Source organism: Schistocerca nitens, chromosome 4 (genome assembly GCF_023898315.1).
Source record: "Schistocerca nitens isolate TAMUIC-IGC-003100 chromosome 4, iqSchNite1.1, whole genome shotgun sequence".
Lineage (NCBI taxonomy): Eukaryota > Metazoa > Arthropoda > Insecta > Orthoptera > Acrididae > Schistocerca > Schistocerca nitens.
The window spans coordinates 928,375,131-928,400,380 of NC_064617.1; the positions used below are offsets into that span (position 1 = coordinate 928,375,131).

General features: G+C 44.3%; 1 protein-coding gene across 1 annotated transcript in view; it reads left to right on the forward strand.

Annotated features, from left to right (window-relative positions):
- LOC126253553 (adenylate cyclase type 2) overlaps nt 1-25,250 on the forward strand; it is a 330,392-nt gene that overhangs the window by 197,740 nt on the left and 107,402 nt on the right. The window contains exons 7-10 of the mRNA XM_049954961.1: nt 4,853-4,985; nt 6,273-6,518; nt 13,774-13,832; nt 18,657-18,827. Coding sequence (XP_049810918.1) covers nt 4,853-4,985; nt 6,273-6,518; nt 13,774-13,832; nt 18,657-18,827 — 609 coding nt within the window. The remainder of the gene's footprint in view (nt 1-4,852; nt 4,986-6,272; nt 6,519-13,773; nt 13,833-18,656; nt 18,828-25,250) is intronic.

A 25,250-nucleotide genomic window follows, 5' to 3' on the forward strand; every position in this document is an offset into this window, starting at 1 on the left:
CTGCATACTTGCTCGTCATGAATTTCTTTTTGGGAGTCGTGCGTTTAATCACATTATCACTCTGAAATTTTTCTAAATAATGGATGGGTGATCGCCATGTTTTTGTTTTTTGACCTTTTAACGAAGTGAGGTTGACATAATTTTTAGACTGTTTAGTTGGCATGACTCGAGTAGTGTTTCACTCTAGTTGGTGAACTTGCGAGCAGGATAATCTCCCAGTGCCCTCTTGTATTTGCATTTCCTACCAATTTGGACATTAAAATCACCGAATAGAATTTTCACATCATGTTTTGGAATTTCGGCAAACTCTGTTTCAAGTTCTTCCCAGAAATTTTCTGTTTTTTCGAAATCTTTTTCATTATCACCATTTATTGGTGCAAGTACGTTAAGGAAGGTGCAGTTTTTGTTTGGGAATTTGATTCTTAACGTCATAAATCGGTTGTTGATGGGTTTCACATCTTTTACTGAGTCCAAAACGTTTTGTCTACAATGAAGACCTGCTCGTTTGCTAATTATCCTGTTTGATACGCATTTGAAGATTCTGCAGTTATTGTGGTGTATCGTTTCTTAATCTGTGAAACGTATTTCTTGCAGGGTGAGATTTCGGATTTTCTGCTTCGTGAGTTCTGTTATGAGATTGTGTAGTTTTCCTGCTCGAATGAGTGACTGAGTGTCGAAAGTGCCAATGTAGGTGTGTGCTTTTCTTGGAAGTTTACCAGAGCACTCCTACTTGCTCTCTCGGATAAGTCAAACATCCCCGTAATACGAATGCTTGATTGTCACTTTGGAGTAGATGGATTGTCGACGTGGGGTAATTACGTCTTTACTTATACGAGTCATATTTGCCTGTCATCAATTTTCTAGCTTTTGCATGTGTGGTAGAACCATGGATTGTCGGTTCCTGGAGCATGTTTACAGCCGTACCTCCTCGTGGACAGACGCAGTCCGTACTGTCGCTTTCTCCAAGTCAGACACAGCATGGATTTGGGTTGTCATTTTGCTCCGCGAGTGATATTTTATTTCCCACCTCCCTGCATATCTGCCGGGATTTCCCTATTATTATTATTACTATTATTGATATTATATTACTATTATTATGATGGCCTCATCACATTGCATCCGGGTTACAATGCTGTGGTGTAAATAAATGGGGCAGGGTTGGATTGTCATAAGCTGCGGGAATGTGATATAGCTACCGACTGATCAAAAAGAAATATTGAATAACAAAATTTTTTTATTGTATTTTTCAGCGTCAGACCACACAAATATCTGAGCAAGTCATCGTCAGACGACGCTAGAAGCGGGAATAGCGATGCTCGACAGCAGACGTGACCCGAGAGAGGCAAATTGCTTGTCGTCGGTCGCAAGTAAAGTACTACAAAAAACACAGCTGCCGGTGACCAATTTTCTACTCGCAGATCACGCCTGCAGTAGAAAGTCACTCTACCCGCATCTAGTGTCGTCTGGCGATGGCCAGCTAATACGGAGACGACAATTTGTTATTACATATGTGTGGACAGGTACTGAAAAAATGCTACAGAAGACGCTTCCTGTGTTACCATAAGGCAGCATGCCTAGCCTGTGTGAGTAGTATTGAATATTCTTCATTTATCATCACCTTCGTCAGTTAATTAACGAAAAACAGAAAAATGTCTCCGGTGTGCCTTTCAGTCCATCAACAATTAAAACCCTTGCACCGTTAATTATCGATAACTTTTACAAAACTGACCGCAGTGGACTACTGAGTCTCCGTGTGAAATTCGCCCTACTGAGACGCAGTAAACACTCTTCCACATAAACTGTTGTCGAGCCACAGAAGTTGCCGCCTCATCATTATACATCACTATATCATCAACGAGAATATTCGTTTACTACGTGAGGTACTACTTCACGAACTGGACATAGACATCATCATGTGATCACACATCTCTTTGCGACAGATGAGGATTTTTATGTTATTCAAGCGAAACCTTCTGCGTATGTAAAATAGGATAAGTCTGTATGTAATCTAGAGCATATAATTCGTTGTAGAAAAATGGGGAAAAATGAAAAGTAGTTCATACTGATGAGATTCCTCTATTTTTATTGGTGTATATTTATGTTGAAATGTATACTTTTTTATTCATAAATCACTATGTGACTATTCCATTCTCTATATATTTGAAGTAACTTAAAATAATGCTAAAATTTAGAGTAATACTATTGGATAAAATATATTTTTGGTTTTTCTGGTACAGTGTATAGACGAACAGAGTTTTTGGAGTTCGTTTTCTGGAGCAAGCAGCATGTAGCTGTCCATGAGAAAAATTTTCTGCGCTTTGGTTTTGTTTAGTGTCATCGGGAAGACAGGAGGCACAGGAAACTGAAGTCATTTGAAAGGGAAGGGCAAATCAGCGGGATTCTTTGTGATGCGCAGTATCAGCACATCTTTTACTATACATTTGCCTTTACTTATTGTTACTTCAATCACATTTGATATTAGTTTTTCACTGAATGTGTGGTTCAGTTACACAACTTTGGCGCTTTGAGATTCCGAAGGAGCAGTGTTGGTAAACCAAGTTTCAGCGTTAGTATGTGTGGTTGAATTCCTGCAGGCTCCAATGAACTGAGAAATTCTACTGGATTTTGAACGGCTCGGTCCTCTTCTGTGACTGTGCCAATAGATTTGTATTTCGGAACTGCAACGGCAATTTTCAGTCGTATCTGATTGTTGGTTCGATTGGAGCCAAGATGCCTCGCTCGCGTAGTCAATTTTGATTCCTGAAACTGATATGCTGCAGCACCATATAGTGACGAGTTACAACAAAGTGAATAACATAAAAACACACTCCATGGAAAATTGAGCCAACTTTCATGGAGATCAATCAGACGGTGTCTATGTCAATTAATTTCAAACAGATATTCGAACATCCATTCTTGTACATAAGGATTAATAGCAGAATGTCGTCAGAATGTTTTACACAACTGATCTGTGACCCACATGTATCAATTAATACGTCACAGTTCCGTTTAGTCCGAGATTGGTTTAACGCCGTTCTCCACGCCAATCTATCCTGTGCAAGTCTTATCATCTCTGCATAACTATTGCTGTCTAAATTCACTTCAACTCCTTCGGTCGCTTCTCCCTCATTCCCCTTCTCCCTACAGAAAATGTATTTATACCTTCAACGATTCCTTCCGTTCCGAAAATGACTATTCCATGAACCTCTCGTTTTCTGTAGAGTTTGAGCACTGTACAGGTCGAATCAAAGTAGATACAACCCTGCGTTATTTCTTTCTCAAATACAGCCTCCCTTTCACATCGTTACATTCTTGTAACTGCAGTCTCGTTTCTGTACCATTTCATCTCATTAATTAAATGTACACTGATGATGACTGACACATATTGAAAAGTCTGAGTAAATCTTGTAACCTTCCATCTCCACTAGTCCTATATTTCGACAGACGTTCCCGGTCGCAAATTTAACTAAAGGCAAGTTCCGAGAAATGAGCTGGAGAGCATGCGCTGATCGAAAGCTGCTTCCCCTGTACTGGTTGCCGCATGACGCCGCACACAGGGCTTACATCGCACAAGAAGCTCCCAGTATTAAATTGTGCTCACTCAGATAATAAGGAATGGTAGATTTGTTATTCCTACAACGCTAAGGAACATACGCTAGCACTTCCGTAATACACTCTAAGAAAAAAAAAAAAGACGGGGCACCACGAAAGAATTATCCGAATGGGACGGAAATCGGTAGGTATGATGTACATGTACTGAGAAACAAATGATCACAGTGTCAGAAAATTGGATTGTTTATTCAAGAGCAAGAGGTTCATAAATTGAGCAAGTCAATAACGCGTTGCTCCACCTCTGGCCGTTATGCTAGCATTTGTTCGGTTTCACATTAATTGATAGTGTTGTTGCATGTCCTCCTTAGTGATATCGTCTAAAATTCTGTCCAACACGCGCGTTAAGTCGTCAGAATCTCGAGATGGTTGGAGGGCGCTGCCCATGATGTTCCAAACTTTCTTAGTTGGGGAGAGACAACGGCCAAGGTAGCGTTTGGGGAGGACGGGGACAAGCAGTAGAAACGTCATGAGTGGGCGGGCATTGTCTTGCTGAAATGTAAGCCCAGGATGGCTTCCCATGAGGGGGAACAGAATGGGGCACAGAATATCGTTGATGTACCGCTGTTCTGTAAAGATGCCGCGGATGAGAACCAAGGGTGTCCTGCTACGAAAAGAAATGGCACCTCAGACTATCACTGCTGGTCGTCTGGCCGTATGGCGGGGGACAGTCAGGTTGGTATCCCACTGCTGTCCACGGCGTCTCCAGACACCTCTTCGTTGGTCAGCGTGGCTCAGTTGGAAGCGCGACTCATCACTGAAGACAATTTTCTGCTCCACTCAATGAGATTCTGGACCGAAGACGTGTCTGACGGCGACCTGGACAGTTGTGGTATACCAACCTGATCGTCGCCCGCCGTAAGGCCCGACACACGGAAGCGATGATCTGGGGTGCCATTTCATTTCATGGCAGAACCCATTTGGTTGCCATCTGCCGCACCTTTACAGCACAGCGTTATGTCCACGATATTCTGCAAACCGTTTTGTTACCCTTCATGGCAAGCCATCGTGGGTTTACATTCCAGCTCGATAATGCCCGTCCGCACATGGCGACAGTTCCATGCTCCTTGGCCAGCCAGGTCACCGGATCGGTCCCCAGCTGAGAACATTTGGAGGGGCTGACGATCTGCATCGAGCTACATGCCAATAGATGGGGCTCTATACATTCCGTCAGCTAGGGACCACGCATCCTCTGACATTAACGTAGTGTGACTCTTACGTGTTCGTTTCTTCGTTCCGACAGACGCGTCCACATCACGAAGGCGACGCTGCTGCAGCTGAACGACCAGTTCCAAGTGGAGCCTGGCGACGGGGCGTCCAGGGAGGCCTACCTGGCCGACCACAAGGTCGAGACTTTCCTCATCGTGCCGCCCAAGGTAAGTGCTACATCCTGAGCTTACTGGTTTAACTCTATTCACACAGGTTATCAGTTTATGAAGTCCGCGACCCTAATGAACATTACCAATCACACAAGATTCGCTATGAGAATGACTCATAAGATTCTCAAACCTATAGATCAAGGCAACCGTATGGATCCAGTGTATATTTACTTCCGAAAAAACATCTTAGGATGTTTGACACCAATGCTCATTAATAAAGTACTATAATAATTCGGTATGAACAGAAATTTGAGACTAGACTGAAGATTTGGTGCCAGTGAGGATGTAGCAAGTTATCTTAGCTGTAGAATTAATTGCACGCGCGACCCAAGGAAGTGTGTTGGGACTTCTATTGTTCGTGTGGTATACTAATGACCTGGCAGAAGATGTTAATAGTCGCCCCAGTCTTTTTGCGGATAATGCTTGTAACTAATGATTCGCACTGACAGATAAAATAGCGAAGGAACCAGAGGAAGAACTAGGAAAAAAAACCAACGCGTAGCATAAATACATAGGCAGCGCGACAGAAGAAGAAAACAGAAAAATACAGCAAATGAAACAGGCGAAAATTAAGGTAGATGAGAAGTGGAAGGTGGCCAAGGAGGAATGGATAGGAAGAAGAAAACATAAAAATACAGCAAATGAAACAGGCGAAAATTAAGGTAGATGGGAAGTGGAAGTTGGCCAAGGAGAAATGGATAGAGGATAAATACTACGCTTTTGAAGCATGCATGACTTCAAGAAAGACAGATGCTGTTTGTAGCATAAATAAAGGAAATATGAAAACACACGAGAGCAGATGGATAACCAGTACGGAGCAAAGAAGGAAACGTTGACTAGGTAGAGGGAACATATGTTACAGCTGTTTTTGATGGAAAAAAATTTGATAAAAATATTATAGACAGAGATGATGATGTCGGTGAGAAGAGAAGCGTAATGCGATATCATGAAAAGCATCTCAAATACGCAAGTCAAAACGAGGAACATCGACATGATTTCCGAATTAATAATTGATACTTTACTGCACCCCTTCTCCCCCGCCCCCATCTGTTACAATCGTCCATATGAAACGCTAATCCACAGTCCTGACACGTTCCTCCCAATATGACTAACCTCTGGGAACTTCCACGTGACACTGTTTCTAAACTGAAGAACACAAACACACATTTAAACTGTAGTGAAATAGGAACTAGTGGATACTCATCTTTCTACGAGGTGCGCACAGCAACACGTCTAAATCCCTGCTTGAAGGAAGGTGTCAGCTGAAGACGCTTGCTGTTGCAGAAAAACGACGGCGGCGGCGGACAGGATGGCTCGGCAGGCGGCGGGGGTGGCGCCCAGGAGGGCAGTGGAGGCGGCGGGGGCGGAGGTGGCGGGGGCAGCAACTGCCTGCGCGCCGCCAGCACGGCCTCCGACCTGTCGCGCAACCGCTCGCCCAGCAAGATGACCAAGTACGTGGAGTGCTGGGGCGCCGACAAGCCGTTCGCCAACATCGCCGAGAGCACGCTCGCCAAGAACATCGGCCTCACGGTCAGCTCCGCTCCTCTCACGCTCTTTTATATTATTTTTTTCTATTTTCTCTCTCGTAGTTTATTTTCCTTGACGTGTCAGATGGGGATAATGCTCATCTCAGGAGACTTCCTGCAAACGTGACTTGATTTTGACGTCAGGCGCAATATCGACAATCGAAGTGGCAGGCACCGTCTTCATTTTGGCATATTTAGAGGTTGCGTATTACAATTTGCAATACGCCGTTTCAGAGCAATGGCGCACTGGAAATTTATGACAAACACATCACCATCACCATTAAATGTAAGTTAATAAAGCATCAGTGATATAAGCCTTCAAGATATGCTATAGCAACCAATACAGGAGACTAAAATCACATGACCAGACGCTAGCATAATGCATAATCTTGCGGTCTACAGAGGTGAAGGATGAAGGTTTGAATCCTACCGACTGTTAATTTTTTTCCATATTAATACTGTTAACACATTCTTCGACTTCCTTATAAATTAAATACAAATATGTTCTGTAATATTCAATGTTATCTACATTTCTGACTGATTGGAGAACAGACTGTTCAAAGCGGCGATCCGTTGTTGTGCAAATTAATTAGAAGAGACCGAAGTAGGGACGGTGGCTTTTATAGGCATAAAAATTTGCAATAGGGCATAGTATCAGTAGGTCGCAATTTTCTAGACGTAAGTCATGTTTAGGCACAGCCTCTATTCGGTATTCCGCAACTATTTGGAGGAATACAATTATTACATAAGAGATAAGTCTCCGACGCTACACCGTGATGACGAAACGCACAGCGGCTATTTTCTACTCTACATCAGTCATCTGACAGAATCACGCTCATCTCACAAGTCTTTCTGCAAAAGTGTCGTCATTTTAAATGTATTAGACGATTTCCAAGTGGTATCGTTAGGCAGAAACCTAAGAGGACAATTTTAATTGCTGCGACTTAAACGTGCAGCAGCAAAATTCATATTGTTCCTTTTACAAGTATTTGACTCATTATTTCCGAATACATGACGTTTCCGAGAGTGTGGTTAGACAGGAAACGAAGAGGACAGCTTAAAGGGCTGCGAATAAAACGACGGGTGGTAACATTCATTTTCTTCTTCATGAGTTCAGTAGCAACTCCTGCGAGTGCCGATATTGCGTTTGACGTTAAAATGACGTTACTTTTGCAGAAAGACCTGTGAGATGAGCGTGTCCCTATCAGATGACTGGTGTAGAGTATAAAATCAATTGTGAAATTAGACTTAATTTCTGATACGACTGTTACGTGACTGCATACTCTTTCCTGTTGTAAGCACTGTCAAAGAGTGTCCCTCTTTTTCCGATGCATGATGTTCCTGGAGCTGTCGTGGTCGGCTGCGGATCCACTCGACGACTCGCGATGGAATACGTCTCGGTAAACTTTCAGCTCATAAACTCCAGAACTGTACTCTGGAAATGCGTTTCAGACAGATAAGTCAGAGGGCATGACTTATCCAATAGCACAGAGTGATATTATGGCTCCGTGCTATTGGCTGCTGGCGCTGAGTGACACCGCATTTCCGCACTATTGGCTGCTATTGCGGTTTATGTCATATCTTCACATAATTGGCTGAACGTGACGAATGACGAGCAATGTAGTCCCTTGCCGTCGAGGGCCGCTACAACACCGTCGTCCTATCTTCCCCTGGTGCATATGCAGTCCGGGTTACTAGCCGTGGTTGACTAGTAGACTATGCAGTAGGGGCTGCGACGTGTCTTCCTCTATTCTTGCCTTTCCAGTCGTATCAAATTGAGTGCTTTAATTTCCTATGTCCTCCAATGAACATTCTACGCTCGGTGACACTACCATGCCAGTCTTGGTTACAGAGTGCTAACCTTTGCGATGCCACTTCGAAACATCCCTGGTAGGTTCAGTGACGAGTACACGGCTACTACAAATGATTGAAGCGATTTCATAAATTCACTGTAGCTCCATCCATTGACATATGGTCACGACACACTACAGATACGTAGAAAAACTCATAAAGTTTTGTTCGGCTGAAGCCGCACTTCAGATTTCTGCCGCCAGAGCGCTCGAGAGCGCAGTGAGACAAAATAGCGACAGGAGCCGAGAAAGCGTATGTCGTGCTTGACATACACTCACATCAGTCAGTCATAACAGTGCAACGACACTTCAGGACGAAGTTCAACAAAGATCCACCAACTGCTAACTCCATTCGGCGATGGTACGCTCAGTTTAAAGCTTCTGGATGCCTCTGTAAGGGGAAATCAACGGGTCGGCCTGCAGTGAGCGAAGAAACGGTTGAACGCGTGCGGGCAAGTTTCACGCGTAGCCCGCGGAAGTCGACGAATAAAGCAAGCAGGGAGCTAAACGTGCCACAGCCGACGGTTTGGAAAATCTTACGGAAAAGGCTAAAGCAGAAGCCTTACGGTTTACAATTGCTACAAGCCCTGACACCCGATGACAAAGTCAAACGCTTTGAATTTTCGGCGCGTTTGCAACAGCTCATGGAAGAGGATGCGTTCAGTGCGAAACTTGTTTTCACTGATGAAGCAACATTTTTTCTTAATGGTGAAGCGAACAGACACAATGTGCGAATCTGGGCGATAGAGAATCCTCACGCATTCGTGCAGCAAATTCGCAATTCACCAAAAGTTAACGTGTTTTGTGCAATCTCACGGTTTAAAGTTTACGGCCCCATTTTTCTTCTGCGAAAAAAACGTTACAGGACACGTGTATCTGGACATGCTGGAAAATTGGCTCATGCCACAACTGGAGACCGACAGCGCCGACTTCATCTTTCAACAGGATGGTGCTCCACCGCACTTCCATCATGATGTGCGGCATTTCTTAAACAGGAGATTGGAAAACCGATGGATCGATCGTGGTGGAGATCATGGTCAGCAATTCATGTCATGGCCTCCACGCTCTCCCGACTTAACCCCATGCGATTTCTTTCTGTGGGGTTATGTGAAAGATTCAGTGTTTAAACCTCCTCTACCAAGAAGCGTGCCAGAACTGCGAGCTCGCATCAACGATGCTTTCGAACTCATTGATGGGGACATGCTGCGCCGAGTGTGGGAGGAACTCTATTATCGGCTTGATGACTGCCGAATCACTAAAGGGGCACATATCGAACATTTGTGAATGCCTAAAAAAACTTTTTGAGTTTTTGTATGTGTGTGCAAAGCATTGTGAAAATATCTCAAATAATAAAGTTATTGTAGAGCTGTGAAATCGCTTCAATCATTTGTAATAACCCTGTATATGAAGATTGTTGATGTTATGTCATGTCTAGTACGTTGAATTTCGTATGAGAGGACACGGACGAGACATTGAAATTAATATGCGCACCACATCAATGTGAATTGCTGGAAGGATGTGATAACTATTGAGTATACTGTGCTTTCATTTCTGGACAAACTAAGACAGTTTTTGCGTGTGTATGGAACGCATATTGGTGAGTTGTGTTGAGACAACGTGTCTGCACGATATCCGGTTTGAACATTACGGAAACTATGAAATAATGTCAATAAGCTTTCAACTCTGTCTTGTGGCTCAGCGACCCAAACTATTTTTCGATTAGACGTCGTATAGAGTAACATATTCCGTACATTTTAATGCCACACGTTTCAGCTTGTGCACATGCTGGAACTGCAATCGCATGACATCAAGCTCCCGACGACATCTGCGACAGTACAGGAGTTGCTTAATTACCTACAACAAGTGTATAACGGACCTTCCAGACAATCTTTTAAAAAAGAACCGCCGAACACCAGCATGGCGTGACATCATCGCCACACCTAGCTTCGATTCATGCAACGAAATGAGGTTCAGCAAAAGCGGACAATTTTGAAGCGGGCTGCAATATAGGATCCCACTCACAATTTCAAAGGTAGTATGTTCGTGAGTTCTCTCGTCTTTACAATGAAATGTTGTCTTAAATCGACCGTATTGTCGCAAATTGGCGCAGTAGCACTGACGTATTAACATAGTGTTTCCCCAGCAGCTCTCCCTACAATTTTTCTGTTAATATGTGACACAGTAGCCACACATGCTCCCTTTCATTCAGTGCATTTGCCACGTTCCGCTAATTCTGATCTCTCGCGTGACAAATGATTTAAACAGTGAAATGGACAGATCTGCAACCAGCCATTGTATGGCATGCACGCGAGCATATAAAAAAATATTTTGTCCCGACTGGTCGTGAACCGCAACAGGTGCTGCATTCAAATCTGACAGCTAGTGTGCAAGTGTTTAAGGCTCATTTGCTTACATTCTGTTTTTTGTATGCATGAGTAAAAGTACAGTGAGAGGATATGAGTACAGCTTTATTGGTTTTGAGTTGGACTGGGAGATAATTCAGCTGAGAATAACAAGATTTGATCAGCACTTGATTACACATTGGCATTTACACTATTTAATTATAGATCGACTATTATGTTGTGTCATAGCGGCGTAAGTATAACCCTTTTTTCCAGAGCGCTGGGCTGCAAAATGTTACATATTATTGCGACCGTTACGTTATCCGTCTTTTTCTAAATATGTGACAGAGAGAAATTGGTTATTCATCCCTCCCAGATAATCAGTTGGGGTGATTTTCTTAGTAGTACGAATTTTATTGACTATTCATCATCGTTGATAACTTTAGTTTTAGTTAAATGTTAATTTCGCTGCGATGAAAGGGAACACAATGAAAGCAATGAGACAGGAAATATTAGGTTAGGCGTCCCTTGAGATGATCGGATTCGGCTCTGAGGGGCGGCCTTGCTCGCTATCCCAAATGTTGTGACTGCCAGATGGTCTCTGATATGTGGCGACGGATGATAGTCACTAGAAGATTGCTGGAAAAGGAAGATTTTGTTTGTCTTACGAAATTCATGGAGTCACTTACTTCAATTCAACGACAGAAGCACAGTAGTTTGGCAATATTAATTTGGAAAAACCTCTGTTCTTGATTTTTAAGGTTATGCATGTCCAGGCAGTAGCCGACAACGGCATCGCAATGACTCGTAACTGAGTTAGAACCGATTATGTGGATATAGCTACAGCATCAATGGCGAATGGAACTTCCGATTGCAATAAACATGACATTATAAACTGCGGAAGATATCCGGCGGCTCTGGAGGTGGAAAGCAGACACTCACGAATGCGCCACGCAGTTTCGACTCATATGTTAACTACATCATCACACTGCTCAACAGGGATGGTGACCTCATCAGTACCTCATTCCGACAGTTGAGGATAGACAGTTCTCCAGGGAATCTGAACACTACTGCAACTGGTCGTACATAACACGTATAAAGCGTTGCCATCAGCTCCATGTTAATTACAGGAAAATGTCCTACGACCAAGAGGTGATGGAACTCTGGCCATGTGCAATGGGAATCATTATCTGTGAAACCAAGATAATGGTGGAACATTTTGAATTGTTATGTTATAAAAACCTAGCCATTTGTTACTACGGAATTTTGTTATTTTCTGTGCGTCTTCCTATCAGCTTTCTTATTTATATAAACTATAGTTTCGAAGATGAATAATTCTATCACAGATCAATTATTTGTGAAACACAAATAATATTCAACATGACAAAAGCTAGGGAAGTGGAATTTCTTATAACTTTGAAAACTTCGATGTTCGGCAGTTCCGATGTTTTTATTCAGATAAATAGGACTACTTAAATTATTTCCAAGTTTTATCACAGCCTAGAACGTTCCTTCATCGTAGACATCTGAACAATTGGGTATTACAGAACATACTTCTTGATGAAAGTAGATTATTTTTGTTTCTAGTGTGTTTAATCCTAATACGATAACGAAAAAGACGTTTTATCCACCATGTTTTGCAGGTAACATTCAAAATTTTAAAAAGTGTAGAAATTTTAATGATATACAATTCACACAGTATTTCAGTTAATAATAATATAAAGTGGAAATTTCAATTGCAATTCTTGTGCTGCTTAGTACATATCGCAACTACGATGACAATCTGTTTGACTTTCTTTCTTTTTGAGCGAGAATCTTCTGACAAAAAAGATAAAGTAAAAAATTCTACTTTCACCTGTATGTGTTAATAAAACAGTTTGAGAAAGCATTATCTAAAGTTGCAGAATGTCTCAATCTAACATGCGTGATGGTTCTTTATGTATCAGAAGCGAAACTGAATGATTGATTGCATCAATAAAGGAAGGAAAAAGAGGGTTTCATGTCCTATTGACGAAAAGGTCACTAGAGACGTAGCACAAAGTCGGGTTGGGGAAGGTCGTACTCAAACTGGCCTTGCCCTTTCAGAGGAACTATCCCGGAATTTGCCTTAAGTGCTTAAGTAAAAACACGGAACACCCAGGCTGCGATTCGAACCACCGCTCTCTCGAATACGAGTCCAGTGTCTGACCATCTGGCTCATCACTCGGTGCGAAAATGAGGGAGTGGTAGATGGACCTGACATGCGACAAATGATGACTGATTCCAACTTTGAACCAAAGTGAGTGTGTGTGAGGCATGGCCATCATTCAAGAAGTTGTCCAGAAAGTTCTGAGATAGCAAAAACGATCTACGTTACGTTTCTTATGTAACCAAGTTCAAGAAACTGGGGTATTTAATGAATCTCAAGACCACTTTTGAAGTCACTTTGATATTTCCTTGAAAATTTGGATTATGTATTTGTGGAACAAGGTGAGTGCTTCTGCCGAGGTATCAGAGTGAGGCAAAGATGTTATCAGGACCGCTGGACTACCAATATTATGTGAGATTCTATAGACCACTTCACCAAGAAATACAGCAAGCAACTCACTGGAGACAAGTCTATATTAAATATTCGTGGAGAAGAGAGAAAGGTAATATACAGAAAAATATATATAATAACTACGAAATAGAGTGTTCATTTCATATTAATTTCAGTAAAATATTCGTTCGGATTGAAAAGTTAAATTACTTTTAATCGTTATTAGTTGTATTTTGCTGATTCATAACGAGGTCACATTGTGACGAAAGCTGTCGCCAGATGTGAGACTAAACCATTAACTAAGAAAAGTAATCAATATATATATTTTTGTTGGCCTGTGTAGTAAACTTTTGGGTTCTGTATGCTCAGTATTATAAAATTATGATCATGCCAATTCTTACTACCCCAACTTTACCTTCCTATCCTCACAGTTTGGTTTCTTATTTCATTTATCTGTCTCATTCGCCGATTACAAAGCATTTTGTGTATTTTTTTAGGCAGCTCCTCACAACGTATATTTAATGAACACCGTCCATTTTCTGTTTACAGAGCATCTCCATGATTGAGTCAAACTTGCTGCCCAGCGAGAGCTCCTGCTTCGACTGCAAGTAAGTGCACATCCAAAGTGTCTACTTATGCATACTGTTGTGTGGTTAGTCGTTCTACTGAAAGCGGAGCGACAGTTTACAATACACACCTGCTACAGTTCTGTATTACTTTGATGATTAAGTAGTAGTATTTAATAGAATAAATAGAATGATCTAAAAGAGAAATATATTACGTCGACATAAAAGTACGGGACACTTCGTTTTACTAAGGAACTGTTCGTCTTGGCGTGCTAATAAGCGATTATTCATCGACTTTCAGCTGCCTCCATACTTTGAAATAAGTTTCCATTAGTTGACCGATTTAGTCACTGTGCAGTTTACTTCACCCACCGGAAAATACATATATATTGTACTTGTCACTATTCGTAAAGTTACGTAATGAAGCCTTCTTTTTTTTCAGTTACATGTCTGAAAATGCTCGTACACATCCAAACATTGAAATACCTGCAACACAGCACTCTACTAGAACATTTAAAACAACATGGCGCAGTCTATTATTAGGTGGAGTATCGTATGGTAATTCGTTTTCTGAATTTGAAGGGGAACAACAGGGCAACCATCCCTGACAAATTCGTGTAAGTGTACGGAGACAATTCACAGTAACACGACGTAGTGGTTAGGTGGCACAGACCTTTCCAGTGTACTCAAACAAATCAGAATTGTAAAGGAGAAAGTGGCAGAACGGGTATTACAATCTAGGAAGCAGTGAAAAAAGTGAAAACAAGTCAAGGATCAGTTTTCAATAATTTGCAAGTCATTCTGAACATTAGTAAGTTTCCCGCCTGCTTGCACACACTCAAAAAACCTGCTGTTCGGCAGTAGCAACGAAAATGTAGCAGCTATGTCAGACCAACCAAGATAATTTCTTTAGCCACCTAATAACCCAAATGCAAACAAGGCCCCTGGAGAAGACGACATTCTCATAGAATTACTGATATCCTTGGGGGAGCCAGCCATGAGAAAATTGTTACACCCTAGTGAGCAAGATGCATGAGACAGACGAAATACCCTCAGACGTCAGGAAGAATGTAATAACCCCAATTCCAAAGAAGGCAGCCGCCAAGAGGTGTGAATGGTACCGAACCATCAGTTCAGTAAGCCATGGTTGTAAATTTTGGCACGAATTATTTACAAAAGAACAGAAAAACTGGTAGAAGCCGACTTCGGGGAGTATGTTTCGGTTTCGGAGAAAAGCAAGAACACGCAAATCAGTATTGATCCTACGATTTATCCAAGACGACAGCTTAAAGAAAGACAAACCTACTTTTATAGCATTTGTAGATTTAGACGAAGTGTTGGTACAGTCCCCAGCTCGTGGTCGTGCGGTAGCGTTCTCGCTTCCCACGCCCGGGTTCCCGGGTTCGATTCCCGGCTGGGTCAGAGATTTTCTCTGCCTCGTGATGACTGGGTGTTGTGTGATGTCCTTAGTTCTAAGTTCTAGGGGACTGATGACCATAGATGTTAAGTCCCATAGTGCTCAGAGCCATTTGAACCATTTTTTGTTGGTACTGTTGACTAGACTACACAGTTTGAAATTTTGAACGTAGTAGAGATAAAATACAAGAAGATAAAGAAAGCGAAAGATTTATAATACTTATACAGAAACCATACTGCAGTTGTAAGAGTCGAGCGATATGAAAGGGGAGCCATAATTGAGAAGGGAGTGAAACAAGATTATAGCCTATCTCCAGCGTTATTCAATCTGTACATACAACAAGCTATTAAGGAAACCAAGGAGGAATTCGTAAAGGGAATTAAATTCATGAAGAAGAAATAACTTCGAGCGTTATCGATGACATGGCTCAAATGGCTCTGAGCACTATGGGACTTAACATCTGTGGTCATCAGTCCCCTAGAACTTAGAACTACTTAAACCTAACTAACCTAAGGACAGCACACAACACCCAGTCATCACGAGGCAGAGAAAATCCCTGACCCCGCCGGGAATCGAACCCGGGAACCCGGGCGTGGGAAGCGAGAACGCTACCGCACGACCACGAGCTGCGGACGATGACGTTATTCTGGCGGACACGGTTGAGGACTTGGGACAGCAGCTGAAAGAAATGGATAGTGTCTTGAAAAGATATTATAAATGAACAGCAACAAAAGTAAAGGAAGGATAACGGAATGTACTCGAATTAAATGAAGCAGTGCTGATAGAATAAAATTAGAAAATAAAAGAAGTAGATGAGTTTTGCTATTTAGGCATCAAAATAACTGATGGTGGCCGTAGTAGAAAGGATAAAGACTGCAGATTGGCTGTAGCACGAGAAGTGTTTCTGAAGAAGGGAAAGTTGTTAACATTGAATATAGACTTAAATGTTGGGATTTCTCTTCTGGAGTGTAGCTTTGTACGGAAGTAAAACGTGGACGATATGCAGTTCAGACGAGAAGTGAATGTTTTAAAATGTGATGCTACAGAAGAATAATGAATATTAGACGTGTAGATCGAATAACGAATGAGGGGATGCTGAATCGAACAGACGAAAAAAGAATTTCATGGCACAATTTGACTCAACCACGAATCGTTTTGTGATATACGTTCTGAGACACTAGGGGATAGTCAGTCTGGTAATATAGGCAAGTGTGAGAGTTAAAAATTTTAGAGGGAGACGAAGGCCAGAATACGGTTAGTGGGTTCAAATGCCTGTTGGTTACGTTAGTAATGCAGAGATGGAGAGGCTTGCACGGGACAGGGCAGCATGAAGGTCTGCAGCAAAACAGTCTTCGGAATGAAAAACCGTAGATGAATTCTGGGTATATCACAAAGACCTCGAGTCAGAGGAGCAAAACAAGCAGTGCAAACACGCGAATTCACAACTGACGGAACGGCGAAGTAGACAGCATCAGCATCGGGCAAAGTGATGCTGAGCGTCTTCGTGACTATCTTGATGTGATGTTAACAGATTATCCTCGTAAGGGCAAACCATCACAAGAGGAACTACCGAAACGTCCTAACCAGGCTGTAGAGACGAAGCATTGTGATAAGCTTACAAAGGGTTTGTTTTTGCTCCACGATAACAGCTCAGCTCGTTCTAAGGCGGACAAAGTGATACATGTTGTTTCTTTGGGCTACAAAAAAATTATCTTACCTTCTGTACTATCCAGACATGGCACACAGTGAATTCTTCCTCTTTATTCAGATGATGAAACCATGGTATGGCAGGCATTCCCAGAATAACGACGAGGTGGTTTGGTTGGAACTGTACCTGAAGAGAAGAAATGCAGACTGACTTCAACCGCCAACGTAATTTCATCCAAACCTGTATGATACGTAAAAGTAATCGCAATCGCTTTTCTTAACGTCAAATGCATGATTTTTGGGATTGCTAGGCTTGAATGGAGATAGTTTGACAACTCTGAAGCCATGGCCTTTAGAAAGGGGTGACATGTACAGCTTATCTCTGGAACGCTTTGCAGCAGTTTCAACTTAACGATGCGCGAATTTAATTTAAAGTCAGGAAAAATTACTGGGAAGCGGGGCGGAGTAGGACACCCTTAGCATTTCTATGTAGGGCATAGGTCTAGTGGAGAGATGGGGTGAAATGTAAGCACAGCTCTGGAAGAATAAGGATAAATATGTAGCCAGGCACCGTCAGATAGTCAGCTAGTGTATTATATAGAATACTAACTGTTCCCAGGCGCGCATTGCTATGGCTCAATCAACTTAAATTTAAAAGAAAGGAAAACAGAGAGCATACGTTTATAACATGTATGTGAAGTGGCTAAACATCCTAATCTTTTTCACACCCATTCCACCCCGTCTCTGTCCATCTCCTCTTCCCCCCTCTCTCATTGTTCATTTCCTCCTCCTTCCCCCTCTCTCTGTCCATCACTTCCTCCTCCTTTGCCGGCCGGAGTGGCCGTGCGGTTCCAGGCGCTACAGTCTGGAGCCGAGCGACCGCTACGGTCGCAGGTTCGAATCCTGCCTCGGGCATGGATGTGTGTGATGTCCTTAGGTTAGTTAGGTTTAATTAGTTCTAAGTTCTAGGCGACTAATGACCTCAGAAGTTAAGTCGCATAGTGCTCAGAGCCATTTGAACCATCCTCCTCCTTTTCTTTGTCCAATTTCTCCTCCTCTCCCTCTCCCTCTCTCTCTCTTTCTTTTCTCTCTCTCTGTCTCTTTCTCTCTCTTTCTCTTTCTCTCTCTCTCTCTCTCTCTCTCTCTCTCTCTCTCTCTGTTCATCTCTTCCGGCCCCCTCTCAGTCCCCCTCTCCTGTCCATCACTTCCTCACCCCTGTCTATGTCCATCGTCTCCTCCCCCCTTCTGTCTTCTCCTTCCCTCCCACTCTCTCTCTCTCTCTCCATCTCTTCCTGCCCCTTTCATTCTTCATCTAGTGCTTTTCACTTTCTGTGTCCACTTTCTCCTACCCCTCTGTCACCGAGCGAGGTGGTGCAGTGGCTAGCACACTGGACTCGCATTCGGGAGGACGACTGTTCAATCCCGCGTCCGGCCATCCTGATTTAGGTTTTCCGTGATTTCCCTTAATCGCTTCAGGCAAATGCCGGGATGGTTCCTTTGAAAGGACAGGGACGACTTCCTTTCCCGTCCTTCCCTAATCCGATGAGACCCGTGACCTCGCTGTTTGGTCTCTTCCTTCAAACAACCCAACCCAACCCACCCCTCTGTCCATCTCCTTCCCTCTCTCTGACATTGTATACGTCTCATAAAAAGTGGGCGTATAGAAACACGTGTGTATTAGCATGCAACGTTGTGTCACAATCGACGAAGAACTTTAGAAGATTTAAGATTTTAAAGAAACGAACATTTACATTTTTATTTATGTAGATAACAGCAGCGAGATGTCGCATGTTTTCTCACAGGCAGTGCATGTCTCAGTCAGAGGAGATGAACCCGGCACTCCTGTGGTTCAAAGACAGCGGCCACGAGACGGACTACCGCAGCGAGCCGGACCTGCAGTTCCGCTACTACGTGCTCGCCGCGCTCGTCCTCTTCCTGTGCATGGCCACCGTGCAGCTGCTCATTCTCAAGGGGTAAGCGCCGCGCTCTTACTCCATCTCATCCACACTCTCCTACATACCGCTCTTCAGTGACTGCTAATATTCGTGATTTCGTACCCTGTCCCATTCGCGTAACGAGCGATGGACAAAATATGCTTTACATACCTCTACGTGTGATCTAGCCTCTCTCTCCTTATTCTCACGATTCCTACGCGAGATATATGATGGTGGAAACTGGATTGTCGAACAGCTTTCTTCGAATATCGGTTGTCTAAGAATTTAGGGACATTCGGGACAAAGTGATCCACTCACTATCTCGAAGGCACTTGACTAACGACATATCCAAATTGCGAACCCCTTCGATTCCCGGCGGGGTCAGGGATTTTCTCTGCCTCGTGATGACTGGGTGTTTGTGACGTCCTTAGGCTAGTTAGGTTTAAGAAGTTCTAAGTTCTAGGAGACTGATGACCATAGATGTTAAGTCCCATAGTGCTCAGAGCCATTTGAACCATTTTTGACTATCACGGGGCCCCAGCCTTTGCAGCACTACTTCCTCTTTCTCTTCCTGTGCTGCTAACCCACACTTCGCCCACTGGGCCCCCAGCACTTTTGTGTGTACATGTGTGGTACACACGAGTCCCTGAGCTATTGCAGCCTTTCTTCATTTCTGGGCTGCTTTACCTTCTCCTTCCGTCTCCCTACCTGTCATTATTCCTTTCCCTTTGCCCCTTCCTTTCCCTCTCTTGGTGTTCTTGTCTATGTCGGCCCAGCTATGCTCCTGACTTCGTTTCGTCTTGCTGTTTTCGGTTGTTTGCTTTTCCTCCTCCTGTTGGACTTCACTTTTTTGACCTCCATTTCTAAATTTGGAATCTGAGCAGATGAGGAAGAACTCCCTCCCTAGCGCCTTTGGTGTGGGTTCCCCTCGACCTCTTCCTCTTCCTCCTCCTCCTCCTCCTCCTCCTCTTCCTCTTCCTCCTCCTCTCCTTCTCCCTTTTTCTTCCCCCTTCCTTCCAGCCGTAGTCCTTTCGCCTCCTTGCTAGGTTACCACTTCGATAGCCCCATCTGGCTGAGACCGCTGACACAACAGGGATCACACTGCTCGTACCTGCACTCTGAACGCCTTGCGATAGCCTAGGAGCGATTGTCTATCTTTTTAGGGCACCGGAACTCCCGGCAACGACCGTCATGCCAGGCGGCCATTGCTGTGGGTGGATGGCGCCCACGAGGCGAGCGCCTGATCGTACTGGGTGGACATTTGGCACACAAAAGGTGTTGAACTCTCTGACCCTCTTACGTGGCCGCGTTTCTTCCTAGCAGTAGTTCTCTCTCAGTTCCTGTTTATGCCTCCCCAGACTTTCCCCCCTTTGCTACCCCTTGGTAGAAAGGCTAGACCCGCTGGCTTGGGGCAAAACCCTTTCTGCAGTTCTTGGTCTGTACCAGGATTGATAGGGAGACTTTAGCCTCCACCAAACCCCTTTCTGTGGAAAGTATTGAGGACAAATCCTTAAGCAAGTTGAGATCTGGCTCCCTCCTTACAGAGGCAACTCCTGCCAGTCAGTCAGCCTGCCTCAATGGCTGCGACCGCTTAGGAGACATACCAGTGAATATCACGCCTCACAAGTGTCATTATGACATAGGGTGTAATTTTTCGTAAGGACCTTCTCCTCCAGTCCAACGATGAGCTCAGGGCTAATCTGGAATGACGAGGCTTTCATTTCGTCCAGCGCGTCCACAGAGGCACTAACGACACCGTTTAGACACTGGCGCTTTCATCCTGGTCTTTGCAGGGGATACCCTGCCCGAGGGGGTAAAGGTAGTGGTATACAGATGCAACGCAAACTGTACATTCCACCTCCCACGAGTTGCTTCGGTTGTCTCAAGTTCAGCCACACGCCTTCGTGGTGCTATGCCTCTCTCATGTGTGGTGTGTGGTGACTGTGGTAACCCTCTTCATGTGGAGAGCCCTTGCACCCTACTGCCTAACTATGTAAACTGCTCTGGTCTACATTCTCCCTGCTCACCAGTCTATAAAAAGGAAAAAAGAATCCAGAAATAAAGATCTTTGACAGTTGCTTTGAGGCCTGATAGTGAAGTCTGATAGACTTCGCCCTGTGAATCTCTCACCTACTTTGCCTCAATTATGTCTTCCCCTCGTCTCCCCTCCTCCTTACCCCCATCCTATTCCCTTACTAATAACACCTTCTCCCTCCCTCCAAGGGACAAGAAGAAGCAACACAACACCAAGGACGAGGTTTCCCCAACATCCCATGGGCTTTCATCCCCTCCCTCTCACTCTTAATCAGACCCTGTTTTTATGGATGTCACACCATTCACGTCAGTGACGACCACTGACCCCGTGACATGATCTCCCCACAGCTTCTATATGTCTAGCCTGAACTCTCAACACACGATAATGCATTGGAATTGCGACGGATATTACCGTCACCTACCAGAAACGCAACAACATGTTCTGCATTCTGTCTTGCTCTTCAAGACTTCCATGATAACCACTCTCGAACGTTTCATGGTTATCGGGCGTCCTATCAGAATGGTGTGGGCCCCAAGATAGCATCTGGAGGAGTCTGCACTTTCGTCCACACTGATGCCATTAGAGATTGGATCCCCCTTCATACCAACCGGAAAGCAGTAGCGGCACGAGTGCGAACGACCCCAGCAATCACCATTTGCAATGTACACTTCTCCCAGATAGGCCACTTCGTCAAGTTTAACTGCCTGCCTTAAACGGCAACTCCCGCCCCTGTATCACCACCTCAGTGACTTCAGTGGACACAAGCCCCTGTGGGAGTGGGCCACTTCAAAGGGTAGCAGTTTTCTAATTGTCCAACTTATTGCAGACTTTGATGGATCTCCTAAATGCTTTAGTGCCGCTCTTGGTATCTTTTCTGCCATTAATTTCACGACCTCCTCACCTACTCTCAAGACTTCACTACACTGGTCACCCCATGATGATCTTTGTGATAGTGGACACTCTCTGGTGATTCTATCGTTACCCTGCCGCCTCCAGCCAGACAGGCCTCAAATATGCGCATTCTGCAGAGCCAACAGGCCTTTATATATGTCTGCTGTGCACGTTCACACCTCTCTCTCGGATTGGATTGATGTGATCGTGCAAGACGTCTCTGACACTATTCTTGACGTCGCTGGCACTGCTATCCCCCTGTCCACAGGTCCTGCTTGTCGACAACCAACCCTGTGGTGGACCAACGACGTAGTAGTCGCTATCCAGGACCACCAATGGTCGGTGAAACGATTTAAATGGCACTCTTCACAGACTAGCCTTATCGCTTTAAAGCGTCTCTGTGCTAGAGCTCGCTACCTTATTAAGCACAGTATAAAGAAATGCTGGAAGCACTGTGTTTCCTCCTTGGGGATGTATGTCTCTTCATCCCGGATTTGGTCCAAGCTCCGTAGCCTTCTGGGCCTCCAGCAACAATCAATTGTCCAGGGTCTTATACTAAAGTGTGTCCTGCGTACTGATCCATCAGTCCTTGCAGAACACCTCGCAAGGCAGTTCGTGACAGCATCGGCATCTTCTGCCTATCCTGCTGTCTTTCTCCACCAGAGACGATGAGTTGAAGAAACCCCCATCTGTTTCAACCCCAGCCAAGCTGAAGCCTATAAAGAGCCTTTCACCAAATGGGAATTCTTGCAGATTCTTACATCTGCACATGACACAGATTCCATCCACAACCCGATGATCCAACACCAAGTTACCCAGAGGCAACAATACTCAGCGTCTTCAACTGCATTTGGCTCATGGTTATCTTCCCCTCACAATGGCGAGACAGTATAGTTACCCATGTACTTAAGCCCATGAAGAATCGAATGTCTCCCGACAGCTACCAAACGATTAGCCTGACCAACGTCCTTCATAAACTGCTCGAGTGGATGGTTAGCTTCCGATTACGCTGGGCACTAGAATCGCAGTGTCTTTTTTCCCCTATCAGTGTGGTTTCCAGGAAGAACGATCTACAACTGACCATTTACTCAGAATGGAAAAAGAAATCCGACAGGCTTTTGCTAAACGCCGACACCTTGTGCAGTCTTCTTTGACCTACATAACGTTTTCGACACAGCGCCGTAATATTGTCGTTACGCTCCATGACTGGGGCTTTCCAACACCTTTCCGATTTCCAGATGCGAGTTTTTATGCTACCAGCTATCCTGGGTAGATCTGGCAATTCATTCAGCATCCTTCAGATCCAGGAGAACAAATCCTACAGGGTTCTGTGTTAAGAGCCACACTCTTCCTCGTTGCCATCGATGGGCTTGTAACCTCTGTTAAGCTCTGGTTACACTGGCATTGTATGTCGACGAGTTTTGCATCTGCTGCAGCTTCCACTCGGTAGAACCAGATGAACGCCAGCTCCAAGGTGCCATCCAATTGGCCTCTGCAGAGACCCTTTCCCCTGGCTTCCCGTTTTCTCCCTCGAAACTCGGGTTATGAATTCTTGCCGTTGAGCCACAGTACACCCCGATACAGAAATTTTTTTAGGCAACCAGCGCCTCGATGTAACACAACATCGGTTCTTGGACTTGCTTTTTCATAAAAAGGTGTCGTGGCTGCCCTATATACGCCACCTGCAGACTACCTACATGCGGAATCTTAATGGTCTCTGGTTCTGGCTCGCACATCTTGGGGTGCAGACTGTGTTACTCTTCTCCACCTTTACTGCGGAGTGGTTTTTTCCCGACTATATTATGGTTGTGTGATTTATGGCTTAGTAGTTCCTTCCACTCTGAAACTATTTGACCCTTTTAATCATTATGGGATGTATCTGGATATCAGTGCCTTTTGCACTAGTCCTGTCTACAGTTTCCTTGCAGAAGCGGGTATTTCCCCATTACAAATACGATAGAGCCAACTCGTGGTTTCTTGCGCAATCGGCATTCGACCATTGGACAATTCCTTTATCATCCCGTGTTTCCCGCCCTCTTTGCAAACTTGGGATATCTTTCTCCTGATAACTGCCCTCAGGTAGGATTGCCAGTTGGAATGCATCCTCACTTCCCTTTGTCAGGATCTCCATCTCCACTCACTGGAATGTGCCCTGTGTATTTCCTCCCCCCCCCCCCTCTCTGAATTGTAGTTAGACCAGATATTAGGATCGACATATTCCAAGATCGTAAGGTCTCTGTCGCCTGTATGTTATTCCAGCTTCTTGTACATGCCATCCTTGAAGATGCTGTCATCTTCTACAGTGATGGTTCTAAAATGATACATAAGATTGGATACACTTTTACGTCTCTTGCTGGCGTGGAACACCATTTACTGCCGAGAGCACGTAGTCTGTTCAGAGCAGAGCTGCTAGCGTTAACAGTGACCCTCCATTTTGTTACTCAGGCCTCCCTCCATAGAGTTTTAATATGTACTGACTCAATGAGCAGCCAGCAGGCTACAGACCGACGCCACTTATCTCACCCTTTGGTCTCTGCTATCCATGACCTTCTCCATGCCCTTGGCTGTGAAGCCTGCGAAGTTGCCTTTCTCTGGGTCCCAAGGCTTGTGGGCATCCCAGGGAATGAATAGGCTGACCATTTGACTAGAGAGGCAGATACTTGATCCTCATTGCCTTCCATGATTCCAATACAGATATGCAGGTACACGTCAAATCTCTCTTTGCCCAAAAGTGGAACCACATCTGGTGCGCTACTGCTCTTAGTAATAATCTTCGATCTTCCTTCTGCTCCTCTAGGAAGGAGTCCACTGTGTCAGGCCGTCTACGCATCTCTCATACTAGGCTCGCCCGTTGTTTTCTCTTGCTTGTCTTTATTAGCTGACAATTGACGGGTGGCTGAACTGGTCCACATGTTCCTATATGTAAGTGGTTTTTGTTTTCAGTTATAGGGTTTTGCTTTACTCCTGGAGCAGGGGCAGGGTGGTTGTGGTTGGGGCCTGTCTTCGTGTTTTCAGGGTCTGGGACGCATGACCACTCCCCTGTTTTATCCTTCTGTTTTTCCAGGTTTTAGATTTGGCCTACCCTTTCATGGCTTCTACTGTGTAGATTTTTAGCTTTCTTGCTTTATAGTTTGACCCTTCTGACAGGATTCGCCCACTTTTAAAGGACACCTCTATCTTACGCAACTAAGTTCTGAACTGCGGAACTGATGACCTCACGGTTTCGTCCCATAACTCCCTTCACTCAGTCCAATCCAGTCCTGTAGCGACGTGTCGACACAACAATTGCGTCAAATAGCTGTGCGTGCCACCAGGGCCAGACGGCAAACATCTCTCAGCGAGTGTGCTACAGATACACTGGTATACAAAACTTAAAAGATGAAAGTAACTTTTGCATTATAAACTCCTGGAAATTGAAATAAGAACACCGTCAATTCATTGTCCCAGGAAGGGGAAACTTTATTGACACATTCCTGGGGTCAGATACATCACATGATCACACTGACAGAACCACAGGCACATAGACACAGGCAACA